Raw genomic sequence first — 13,326 nt, 5'->3', positions numbered from 1 at the left:
CATTCTATGGACCTGTCCGACGCTAGAAAGTCATCAGATGGCAATGCAGCGACGTTGCGCCACTATAGCGCGTCATAGGGGAATCTGCTGCTGTCATATGTAATCAGTGAAGCGACGTAGCTGGCTGTCGCCAGCGGGCATATCACCACTCAGTTGCAGTTTAATGAAAGGACTGTGGGGGAAACAATAGTCCTGAAACATGTCTGTCAAACGTTTGCATTTGAGTCTTATGAAATTATGGTTTTTCTCCATTTCTGACATCAGCAGCTTACGCATATTCAACCATTCTTTGCATTTTGCAAGGTGGCATTTTTTTCGCAGTTGTCCGCATTTTGGAAGCCATCACATATCACTGCGATTGGAAAACAGGGTGCTCGTGGAAGACATCTTTTAGACAAGGCCCCACGTATGAAAATTAGCTTCAACTTTTTATTTCATCACTTGGCCTGCGACCCCTAAATAACTAATTTTTTGACGCGTGGTGGACTCATGTGGGTCTCGTTTTGGCACTCGGCTCTTATTTACTGCACCAACAGCAGGGCGTGACGTAGCTCACGGGGCGCGCGTCAAGATGCTATCTGGAGCGACTTGTGCAGTCGGACACAAATCGTCTTTGAACGCAGGTCCAGGGTATGACGATGGATGAACATTCAGAGTCCATAGTTTGAGGGTAGACTAATGACGGCTACACAGGTGAGTTAAGCCACTCCCCTAAGGTTTATATGGTGCTTTTGCAGTATGGCAAACTGCGTTTTGTCACGCGGCACGTTGAGTTTCGATACGTTGCGATAAACAACCATGCGGTCTTTCTTACTTCTGCAATCCCCAAGGCGGATGTTTTGTCTGTCAAAACATGTCTGATGTCTGTCACCAACCCTCCAAAAACTGCTCCCCAAATCGATATTCATGGCTGTTCTAGATCGCTGCTAGCCACTGGAAACGAAGAAAAGTGATCATTCGGACGCAGCCATGGCATGATTTTTATACAATGATATCACGGTGTCGGAGTTGGGAGGAATAACTATCCGATAAAGACTAAACAGGGTTATTGGTCAATTGCATCAGAAGCACTGGGCCAAAGACAAACCTTTTAAGATAACCTAACTTGCCGCAATGTATGCACTTCGTAAGTCAGTTCATAGCATAATAACAAGATGATGTGTTCCAATGACAAAAACGAATTGGGAACGTCGACCTGGCCCAAAAGTACCAACTGCTTTAACAGGTGTAAATGCCTTCAAAATGTTATGGCAAAGAAGATCTGTCACTCATGGGCTCCTGAGGATGCCAAGTTTCCAATGGTCCAGCAGCACATCTCCAGGGTGCTCAAGTCAAGGCCCCACTCGGGTATCGAAGTCGTGAGTCTGCCTGCCATGGCGAATCTGGTGCCATCGGAGCTCAGGACCAAGGCTGAAAACGGCTAGAAGCTGGAAATTAAGGATTAGTTTTCTGGAGTGTAAAGAGAAAAAGAACATCGCGATGCACGTTGAGAGATACTTTCCTTTGATTGTCGAGAAACAAACACCAAAAAGGCTCACTACACCAGACACAAAAGAGCTAATCTGGAAGTATGTTACCAGCGGAGGACGTTTCCTAAAGGGGATGTTCAACATTTGAATATATTGAGTCAAATCTCAGATATGATGAAATCAACTCTTTTGTAACTATTGGTATGCTTTGGAGTGCAACCACCTGTTCTAAACAGTACAAGTCCACGTTTTAGTAGATCAGCTTCTCAGTAAGTCATGGCTTGATTGCGTCATGGAGCGTTTGTAAGATAATGGGGTCGCTGCCAAATAGTCATTTTAGAATTATCACTGTAGCGGACGGGTGACTCATTTATAGTACTTTAAACTGCCAAGAGGGGACTCGTGTGTTTGAGAAACCCTAATATCGCTATATGCGCCTGTTTTGACCCCTTTGTCGTGATGTTTTTGTGTATTTGTCCCTGATTCTGTATTATTAACTTGCAGTCACATACTCGGTTATGGCGCGTAGCAAATTCTCAACAAATTCCCAGTCCTGTATTATACAGCACAAGACATAATTTGTGCTCGCAACTTACACTGAACACATCAAAATCGTCGGAGGCCAACTGATGACCGCTGATACCACGAATCGTGCTCACGTACGCCAGACCCGAACAATTCGATAATTATATTTGATCTTGGCCTTGAGCACTAAATCATCCATACAGTGGCGGTATTTGTGTGACGTGTGTATGGCGTCATAAATGTCTCGTGACCCTAAAATAGCTTGCACGAAAAAATCTGCACAAGTTCGCAGGCGTCAAGCTCGGAAACAAGGGGGGGGGGGGGTTGTGCCTTAAAAAGTGCATGACTTTGATCTGCACTGAATAATCTTCGAAATGATGATCTTAGTTCAAAAATTCATACAAATGTGGAGCAATCCCTTTAAGGTCATCGCCTGGTGGCCATGTCGCGGTCGAGAGTAAATAAAAACTTCGTGGCCTAAAGGAGCGCTGTGCATAATGAAACCTACGAGAAAGAACGCCTCCTGCATCCAGATGTGTAAAGTCGAGCCGTCACACCAAGAAGACTTTGTTATGCTGGCTAGGCCTGACAATTACACATTACGAGAACCCCGTCCTGGTGGAGCCGTGGATGCTCGACATACAGGTAATCACACTTGGGGATAACCCACCTGTGCAATCCCACATTTCCCTCGCAATGAGCCCTGCTGGCAGCGCCTGAAGGCCATTGTATGAGGAAAGCTGTGAAGCTCAGCATGGACGCCAACTTTGGGCAGTAATCACCAAGAAGTTGCGGGAAGTTCTCCCGGAGGAGTGCCGGGGCTGATGGATCACACGGTGACCGACGCTCGCCGCATGGTCGATGAGGTCACCTGCTTCGTCTATGACCCTTGAACGGTAGAGACTGGGCTTTGTTAAACTGCGTTTTTATTTGTATATCAGTTAAAGGGGGAAATCAAAGCCCTTCGATTTGCCAGATTGTAGCTTTGGGCCATCAGTGTGCACAATTGTTTGTAAACATGCTTCCAGAAAAGTGTATTTGCGGCATTTAAAAACATGAAAGTGGGGCTGTTCCGAGTTGTCGGTCCCACGTCCGTATGACTGCAATATCAGTGACCAAAAACCAGTGAGCGGAATCACCTGACCTCATCCAGACTGACTTCGGCTGTTCCAACTATTGCTAAAGTCATCTAACACCTTCACCAAGGGCCCAATTCGTACATCAACGCCCACCCTTATCTTCGCGCCCAAAAAGGCATCGGAATAATCCGCCTGACTACTATCATTATAACAGCCGTTGTCGGGCACTTGTCGCGAAGGACAAGAAGTAGCCTTGCTGCTGCTCATGGCTTTGCCAAAGCGTTTTCATTTTGTTCATCACGAACTCCTCATTCCGAAACATCACGAACTCCTCACCCCGAAACATCACGAACTCCTCACCCCGAAACATCACGAACTCCTCACCCCGAAACATCACGAACTCCTGACTCCTTTACGACACTGACCAGTCAGGAGCAGAACCACACACGCAATACTATTCAAGTCCGACATGATTCCATGTCCTTTTATGCGGCGAAAACAAAACGAGCCGATGTGTTTAAAAGTTCATGAGGTCTGGACCCCACAACGATCCGCAACTGCACGTTGCTCCCATGTATACAGCATAGCTCGGGAGCTATTTATGGACGCGCATGCAGGAAGTTCAAGTCTGACTTAGTCCGGGCATGCTCTCCCGTCCCATACAGTCTGACTGACGAAGTTAGAGGTTTCAGGGCACGGAGGTTATCGCTGAGTCTGCTTCTTCTCCCATGTTTGAGCGGTCTAGCAATATGCACAGGCGATGTGGTTTAGTCTAATATGAGGATGAAACCCAAATCACTGTCATCTGGAAAACTTACACTCCCGCAGCTCCTTACAACCATGGGCGATACGAGGGACGTCAGAGAATTTGGCGTGATATTCAGATATTCGCATGTTTCAAACAATCGACAAACTCCCGACTATGTCCATATCGCTGAACCTTGCGTGTGATGGGCAAATGGGACATGGTCACTCGCTGGTCGTCGTACAACTGCGCATCTAATGCTTGGTTAGTTATCGGATACCAAACATTTGTGTCGTAGGGAGATATGCACCAGTTACGTCTCCTTGAAAATGGTTCGTTCCAAATCACAATACCCTGATAAAGCATCTTATTGGCAGAATTAAGGCGTGATGAAAAAATGTCGATGACTTTTCATATCAACCGATCAAAGTCACTTCCAAGCGCTGACCTTTGCAATTTCCTTAAAACTGTAGTGCAGGGAACGACTGAGGCCTGTTCATATGCCAATAAAATCATACAGCAGCACGTCTAAATGCAGTTATCGGTTACCGATGGGCAAAACGGGATCAGGGGACCTCAAGTCGCAACGCCCCCGCTCTCTCTCATTTCAATGTGCATTCTGTTACGAATAATATCCTCCTGAGCCCCGGCCTTATAGATAGCAGCGTTTATAGTGCCGCACGGCGGCGAAAAAAGGTTTGGGGCCTCAGTGGCCCGCTTTGAACGATCTGCACACCAAACACATACAGTTAGGTAATCTATAGAGCAGCCAGTTAAGGTCAATACAAACATGATTTGCAGAAACCCGACGAATGAGTACACCCGCCGGTAACTATCCACCTTCGTGAGTATGTGAACGAACGACATGCGTTTCTGAAGCTAGTTGGCACATTTTCATGCTCCGGTTATAATCATCTACCCACACAGGCACAACATACCAATCTCTACTATATTTATAATCGCCAAGACAGGGTGCAACATGAGGGGACGTAATGGCCTAGTAGTTAGTGCATCGGTCTACCACGTGGGCAGCCCGGGTGCGGGTCCCGGTTGCGCCACGACCCCTGGGTGCTCATATCGCCGATGCAACCGCAGGCGTTCCCTGATTTAAGAGCCGTGATGACGTGCGTAGCGTTCCCTTTGCGCAAAAACGCAACATGAGATCTTTACGAACGGGCGTCATATTTGATAAACATCTTGCGCAGCCTCTGCATAGTATGGCATATTCAAGCCCCGCGCATCCAATGTGTACCTTGGAAACACAAACATCCGACATCCAACCAGTTCATTAGGACAATATGGCAGCATCACATTCGTTGCCCAGGCATCCGTTTTGAGGCGGGCCCAACACGAGCGGCATTCACTGATTTAGCGAAATTGGGGAATGGGCGCCCGTTCCACTGTTCGTTTTCTGAGGCGGCTTTGGCTTTGATTTGATAAAGCATTCCGCATTTCATTTCGTGTAATGTATGATGAACCCAGAGATCACGTATTTAAAAACAAAAAACTCAGCATCTTCGAGAGCGCTTCGCTTGTTTGCAGCCTGCGCTTGGCACCACTGCTGACTACAGCACACCACTACCGAACCGCACTCGTTCTTGGCCCCTCCTTGCTCAGCACATGTCTGTCCGCCTCCAAACACGAAACGTCGAGCCGTCGGTACGGGCGTTCGCGCAGAAACAATCACCGGAGCCTCTGTTGCTCTCAGCAGAGCCCGCAGTCCGCCAGGTGCTTGCAGATGACGATATCGCTCGCGGCTGCGAACACGTACTGAAGCAGAAGACGGCGGAAAATGAAACATCAAGCAGAAGATCAAACAAAATGGCGGCGGGTGCGCCATCTCGCGAGCACTACAGTGAGGTGGTGGCAAACGCATCGAACTAAGTCTAAACCGGAGATGTTAGTTGGAGATGTCTAGAACGCATTCATCTGTTAGTTTAGTGAAGACTGGAATGGAGATTGTGCCGTCACCAACAAAGCGATTTGGCGACCTGTCGCGACTGAGCGATTGCAATAGAGGGGCCAAAGGAGGGACAACTGGCCAAAGATGGTCGGTCTGGCACGGCGCGGCCGTGGGATAGCACTGTGCATGCGTGGAAGATACCATTGCAAATCTGTAGTCCTGTCCGACCTAAGTCTTGCTCAACCAAATATGTCCAACAAAGATTTCCGGTGAAATGGAACCGTGTGCCTAAATGTCACGTTCAAGGCATACACAACCTTCGGTTGGCACCTTAGCTGAGGGTAAGACCACTTGTGCAAATGACTCCGCAACATTTCCTAGAAAAGTTCAAGTCGACCCCGCAACCATCGCCGGTCATATCAAATAACCATAGATACCTGGTATCACCATATATATATATATATATATATATATATATATATATATATATATATATGCGTGCGTGTGTATGTGTGTATGTATCTCGAGTCGCTAGTTTGTTTGTGAATAATGGCTGCAAACACGTCACCGGTAGTGGTATCAGGTCTTCCTCGCTTGGCTCGACAAACCTTGATGTTTTCCGTATCTGTTGCGCAAGTGAAGAACGGGTACACGTTCTTGTCCTGTCGGTTCAGTGCCATGAACTTCTGGAGAATGAAGTCGGCGCAGCTCTCGTAGTCATTCTGGCCTGGCAAACAGACAGAGCTGGCAGAGCATGCCAGCAACACGCACATGGGTGCCGAGTACTGCATCACTGTACATAAGACGATGCGCACACGGAAAATAGTATTGCACAAAGGCAGATGCGGTGATGTAGTTGGTTTGTTAGGAGCGCAATGCGCAACATGGCAAAGATGACCAATTAGGCACTTGCCTGCAATCCGCCAGACCCATATTCCTAAAAAACTCACGTCACATGTAATCCACCTTAGATAAATGTATCCTGTCCATTTGCCATAAACATGAACGCTTCTGAAGAACCGTCACAGAGCGCGATTAGATTCATCATAGATTCATAGATTATCATAGACATCATCATAGATTCATCAGTATGTGAGAACGGCTACACGACTGCACAGTGACGAAAGTATCCCAAGGGATCTTGAAGAGCTTCCGCAAAGATTCTCATCACCCGCGCCCGTTTTGGCTAGACGTCTGAACTACTAACATCAATAAAATGCACCACCTCGGACTCGATCTTCTCACACAGAACAATACACGGCTGCTTGACGACGACTAGATATCAAAGTAGCTCTCAGCCTCCAAAGCACGAAAGCTTCCAAAGAACATCTCATGGACTATCCGACGGGCGCTCCGTTACCCCGGTACTCGGGAAAGCAGACGTTGAGCGGTGAGCGGGGCAGCTTCTCCTCGAACAGGTCGCGCTTGTTGAAGAACACGATCATGTGCGTGTTCCTGAACCAGGTGTTGTTGCAGACCGAGTCGAACAACTTCATGCACTCCACCATGCGGTTCGTGGTGTCGTCCTCGATCAACAGCAGGTCGTAGCCTAGCAACAGGGCAACCATGGCAACGCATGGCACAATCTTGACACGATGAGTTATTGACGCGAGCTAGTAATTTGATTATTTGATGGCGTGGAAATGAGAGAAGGCAATGAGAAGGCACCTATGACAGAGTGGTATGTGGTTCATGATTGCACCTTCAGGGAGTACGTAGCAGACACTTGACCTTACCGGTATGAAAATCGCCTCGAAGCCGGAGCCCTTTCCCTCAATCATTCCTGGTTGATGGATGCATCTGAGATCCATGCATTCATATCAGTAGACCAAGGATTTGGGAGCGTCCTTCTCAAGTGGAGCTTTAGAACATTTCCGGAGGTTGGCGCGGATATTGACCGCATCAAGGCGGCTGATGTGGGCACGTGCGGCACCATGTCGCATCAGCCCAGTGGGCGGCGCATGGCAACACGACTGCCCGGACGCGGAACTATTCGGCCCAGCCGCTAAAGCTTTGCCACAGCGCCTTTCAAAGCCCGGCTCCATGAATGAGCTTTGGATAACGGCGTTTTGCATACCAAATCAAGCCCCCTGTCCCGGTAGTTACCAGCGCGGCAGACGGGGATCTGGGTCCAACCGGACTATGACTAAGACTCGGACTCGGACTCGGACTCGGGCTCGGACTCGGACTCGGACTCGGACTTGCATTTGGATTTGAATTTTGATTTGGGTTGGATATTTAGCATCGCCCACTTCAGTTTCGAAAAGGCTATCAGCGCTTGCCTTCAACTCAGAAACAGTTCCAGTGTTGACTATTCAAGGCGTCAAGTTCGGCTGTGCCTAAGTCTCATTTCGGCCAGATTAGGTGGGGCGGAAGTCTATCCCGTCACAATATTTGCGGTTTCTCGTATGGCAGTTATACGACGATCTCTATCCCTAACAATACGATATGAAGTTCTAATTGTCTCATGAAATTCCAACCGAGACTGATGCATTCGGACTCGATCCCCCCCCCCCCCCTGACCCAGCCAAGGACTCGGAGACAGTCTCGAAGGAATCGGAGTCAGACTCTGAACCCCAAGTCGCATTCACAACATGACTCAGGCATGCACTCTCTAATGTGGCAATGACGGACTCAGGACACACACTTAGTACTCCAGGGCTCGGACTCAGACTCAGGCACGACTTATCCATCTCTGACCCGCGCCTGCAGCCTGGGGCCGCTGGTGTTGCCGTTCCGCGATCAGCCCGCGTTCGGGGTTCGTTCGTACCCGACAGCGCCACCACGTATATGACAGCCGTGACGCCCTCGAAGCAGTGAATCCACTTTTTCCGCTCCGACCGCTGGCCGCCGACATCGAACATCCTGGAGACGACGGAACGAGGGGCATGAAGACCACGAACCGTGCCATTTCTCGGCTCTCGTTTGGGGTCTACGCCAGTGGATGCGTAAGCGCCACTGAATGACGACAATGCTGCGTGAAGTGAGGTTCCGGCGCTTAACGCTTTATGATCCAGATACTTTATGACCCAAATACTTTATGATCCAGATACTTTATGATCCAGATACTTTATAATCCAGATACTTTATGATCCAGATACCTTCATTGTGTGCAACATGGCTTAGGATTATGACTAGACGCCATTTTTTTTAAATCAGCTTTTTATGTGCTAAATATGAAGGTGTGGTGTCATTATATATGCATGCACGCACGCACGCACACACACACACACACACACACACACCACACACACACACACACACACACACACACACCACACACACACACACACACACACACACACACACACACACACACACACACACACGCACGCACGCACGCACGCACGCACGCACGCACGCACGCACGCACGCACGCACGCACGCACGCACGCACACACACACACACACACATATATATATACATATATATATATATATATATATATATATATATACATATATATATATATATATATATATATATATATACTCTCTCTCTCTCTCTCTCTCTCTCTCTCTCTCTCTCTCTCTCTCTCTCTCCCTCTCTCTCTCTTGTCTTTAGCTTTTTAAGCTTGACAGAGACATAACGGAGCCATCAATGAGGTCGTTTCAGCATGACGTGACTGCCACGGGATCGGTGGGATCCGGACCCCAACAGCGCGTGGGCAGCTTGGACATGTTTGTGTTGCGATCAGATCAAATGACACCGACACGGGGTGTGGACCTCAGACACAGTTAAGGCTGTTAACGTCAATACGTTTGAGATGCATATCGTCGATATGCTTGACTCGGATCACAGCGGGTACCTGAACAGCACACTCTTGTAGTGAAAGCTCTTCTCAAATATGCCTGTGGTCTTCACTCGTGTTCTGAGAATGTCCTGCTGGGATGGCACGTATCCTGAGAACACAGATTCCCAGTGATGGAACACAGATTCCCAGTGATGGAACACAGATTTCCAGTGATGAAACACAGATTTCCAGTGATGGAACACAGATTCCCAGTGATGGAACACAGATTCCCAGTGATGGACATGAAAGTAATCAGGAAACACATCGGTTGTGTTTGAAATAGGGTGGCTTATTTTGCGTTGCAAGGTCGTCCACCACAGCAGCAGATGAACCAAAGCACAAATGGTGGCAAGTACTCAGACCCAGAGCACGACCTCGGGATTGCGAGCCAAGCATTCCTGCCCTCCAAGCAACGACGCCGACTGCGATCATAAATTCCTCAGTGGCGTGTTTAAGGAGGCACCGAGGTCATGTGTCCACCGCAAGAATACAACCAAAACATGGCGTCTCCCCCCCCCCCAAATACCTTGCAGGTCTCATGAATTTCAGCATATCCCTTTTCCATAAAAACCCGCCTCTGATCACCTCCCAGGCCCACTTTACCGCAGAAGGTTGCCCCTGCACGCGCTCGGCCGTGTGACCTGATCGGACGTGGCTGTGGGATGGACCGGTCGGGCCAGGTGACTTGACCGGACCTGGCTGTGAATGGACCGGTCGGCCAGGTGACCTGATCGGACGTGGCTGTGGGATGGACCGGTCGGCCAGGTGATTTGACCGGACGTGGCTGCGAGAGTGGACCGGTCGGCCAGGTGACCTGACCGGACCTGGCTGTGAGATGGTGAGATGGATCGGCCGGTCGTGTGACCTGACCGGACCTGGCTGTGAGATAGCTGGCCGGCCGAGTTACTTGACCGGACCTGGCTGTGAGATGGTGAGATGGATCGGCCGGTCGTGTGACCTAACCGGACCTGGCTGTGAGATAGCTGGTCGGCCGAGTGACCTGACCGGACCTGGCTGTGAGGTGGATCGGCCGGCCAGGTGACCTGACCGGACCTGGCTGCGAGACGGACCATTCGACCGTGTGACCTGGCCATGACCTGGCTGCGAGATGGACTGACCGGCCAGGTGACCCTGGCTTGAGATGGACCGGTCGGCCGTGTGACCTGACCGGACCTGGCTGCGAAGATGGACCGATCGGCCAGGTGACCCTGGGTTGTGAGATGGACAGTCGGCCGTGTGACCTGACCTAACCTGGCTGCGAGATGCGCTCCAGCGCCTGCAGGAAGTACGGCGCCGAGTCGTTCAGGTGGTACTCGCGAGCCCGGGAGTAGCACATGCTGCGTGCCGGCGTCGGCCCAGATTCCGCGCCATGGCCTGGCGCCAGGAGGGGGCGTCACCCGCGGCGACCGCTCCGTCATCGCGAAGAAGCTCACCGCGTCATCCTGGCTGTAGTCACGGCGGACGGGGATGTGGACTGTGACTCACGACTGTAAGGCGTGAGGGACGCGCAGTGCACTCGGCACCGGAGCCTTTGGCAAGAACCACTCTGACGGCCATTAGTAGGTGGGCACTTTGACCAAGAACCGCTCTGACGGCCGTTGGTAGGCAGGCACTTTGGCCAAGAACCGCTCTGACGGCCGTTGGTAGGTAGGCACTTCATGAGTTGCATACGTACAGTGTGAATGGCTTGCAATGGTGCGAAATTATTATGTCTGATCCTAACGGGCAGCCTGAATAATTCATTTGATGATGCGCGATGCTCGTTTCGGTGGGAAAACTCCTGCACTGCTTACAACGAAAACCACCTGAGGGACTTCAAAATCAGGAGGTCTGAAGCTGCTGGCTCTCAGGCACCTTTAAGCGAAGCACACGACCCGAATGCCTACTAACAAACAGAAGGAAAACAAAATCCCTCTGCAGCGGTTGGGACCCCCCAGAAATATACATTGACAGCCCTGCAGTCACCTTTGTTTGCGGTATTTCGGCACAGCTTGGTTGTGATTCGGACGGCACCTACGCCAGCGCCCCCCTCCCCCAACTCCTACCCCGACCCGCTCCACCCACCTCCCTCTCGGCATCGGCGAACCCAATCTTGAGCTGGTCCATGGCACGGATGACGGCGTTCATACTCTGAAGAGTGTTGCTGTGGACCACGGCCACGTAGGAGGCGCGCTCCTCCAGCGAGAAGCCCTCCTCGTGGATCAGCTTCATCTGCTTCAGGAGAGTCGACTTGCCAGACTCGCCGGCGCCTGGGAAGACGAGGGCGTAACGGAAGCTCGACAGCGGCTGACGGAGTGTAAGAAGTCACAGCACACTAAGGTCCCCCTGGCGGGGGACCTGGGGCCAACCAGAGGGGGGCAGCCCCCAAGACACGCATTTTGGTTTATTTTAGCAGCATAGCCGGCGCCTTCGGTTTTTTATGGTAAGTGCTCACTAGGCTCCATCCCTCCCTCTCGACTGAGACAATCCTGGCTGCGGACCTGAGTGGGACGCTCAAGCCCGGACTTTTGTTGGGAACGTCTTCATATCAAACGCACAGCGGCCGCTGAACCTCCTCAGAGTTGGGGGGGGGGGGGGAGTGTGGCAAGTCGTTTCTCTCCACGCAACGCCCTATCACCTACTACGAGACAGGTCATGAGCCGATCATATATTACTTGAGCTGTGATAAACTTTTCACCTCCAGCGGCCCAGCCGGGCCGGCAACAGTGCAGCATCTTCACGATCGGACCGACCCTTCACTTTCACTGGAAGAAGGGCATATTTTTAAATTGCGGTCAAGCTGACGGACGTGGGTGGAAACCAGCCCCGCACCACAGCGATGCGATACTAACAGATCCTGACGGAGGAGGAACGGACAACCGCAACCACGCACTTCTGCGAACGAACGTGGTCCACCCATCCGAGAACCTTTCAAGAATTGGTGACAAACTTCACCTACCAGGAAAGAGACGGCCTGACTCCATCTGCGCCGAGTCTACGGACATACAGACCACAACTCACTGAGCATATCAAAGCTGTTCAGCCCACCGGAAATCGGCCGGAACGTGAGCGTTGTCATCCTGTTCGAGACAGACGTCGAATGCGAGACGCTGCGCCCTTCACCAATAAAATGTAGTCTGACGCGCAGGTCTGCTTCTTGCGATCAACATCAATCAAAAATCGCCCTTGTAATGCTCCAGTCTCAAATGTGAAAACCGTACATCATTGCAAGTTCATTGATATGGTAGGTTTAAATCGCCGACACTGAGCCAACTAGCCGACCGGGCTGCGTCGCACCGAGCAGAGGTCGGCTCATAATCTATCCGGAACATCACCCTTTGCGGCAAGCCAGTGCCACCCTTCCTGCCCAGACTGGCCGTGATCTGACCGCAGGCAATCCCGACGACAGAGTGGACGACCTTAAAACGGGACGGGACCAACGATCGAGTGCCGTGGGCGTGCAGCCTTACAATGAAGTGCCGCGTCGCATGGTTTACTTAAAGAGCGAATAGCGCTGACATGATGCCGGCACGTAATATCACACAAGGCACGAAAAGCATCTGAAATGTTTTTGAAAAATGGAAAAACTACGGCGATATCAGAGCCGGTATTAGAAAACGCCACGCGATGTTCGAAAGCGGCCCATTCACCGCGGCGCTCGTAAACTGATGAATGATGCAGCATCTTCAGCGAACAGGACAGGAAGAACTCAGAATCAGCCCGCAACATGAGTCATCAGATCACAAGACCACGCATGCGCAGAACGCCCACTTACCGAGCAACAGCATCTTGATCTCCTTATCGGCGCGTTTCTTCTCCTGCTCGAGGGCGC

General features: G+C 50.7%; 1 protein-coding gene across 1 annotated transcript; it reads right to left on the bottom strand.

The window, feature by feature from the left end:
- Nucleotides 1-5,470: 5,470 nt before the first annotated feature.
- Nucleotides 5,471-13,315, bottom strand: LOC119099350 (guanine nucleotide-binding protein G(i) subunit alpha-like). The gene is given in 9 exon segments (XM_037222479.1): nucleotides 5,471-5,588; nucleotides 6,330-6,448; nucleotides 7,082-7,270; nucleotides 8,492-8,586; nucleotides 9,531-9,624; nucleotides 10,767-10,851; nucleotides 10,853-10,957; nucleotides 11,580-11,764; nucleotides 13,270-13,315. Coding segments are annotated over 9 exon segments (951 nt in total). The 5' UTR covers nucleotides 13,283-13,315; the 3' UTR covers nucleotides 5,471-5,522.
- Between the last annotated feature and the right edge of the window lie 11 nt (nucleotides 13,316-13,326).

The sequence above is a fragment of the Pollicipes pollicipes genome, unplaced genomic scaffold (assembly GCF_011947565.3).
Source record: "Pollicipes pollicipes isolate AB1234 unplaced genomic scaffold, Ppol_2.1 Scaffold_4740;HRSCAF=5597_pilon_pilon_pilon, whole genome shotgun sequence".
NCBI lineage: Eukaryota > Metazoa > Arthropoda > Thecostraca > Pollicipedomorpha > Pollicipedidae > Pollicipes > Pollicipes pollicipes.
Note: the sequence above shows the minus strand (reverse complement) of the source record. Positions and strands in the feature narration are given on the sequence as shown.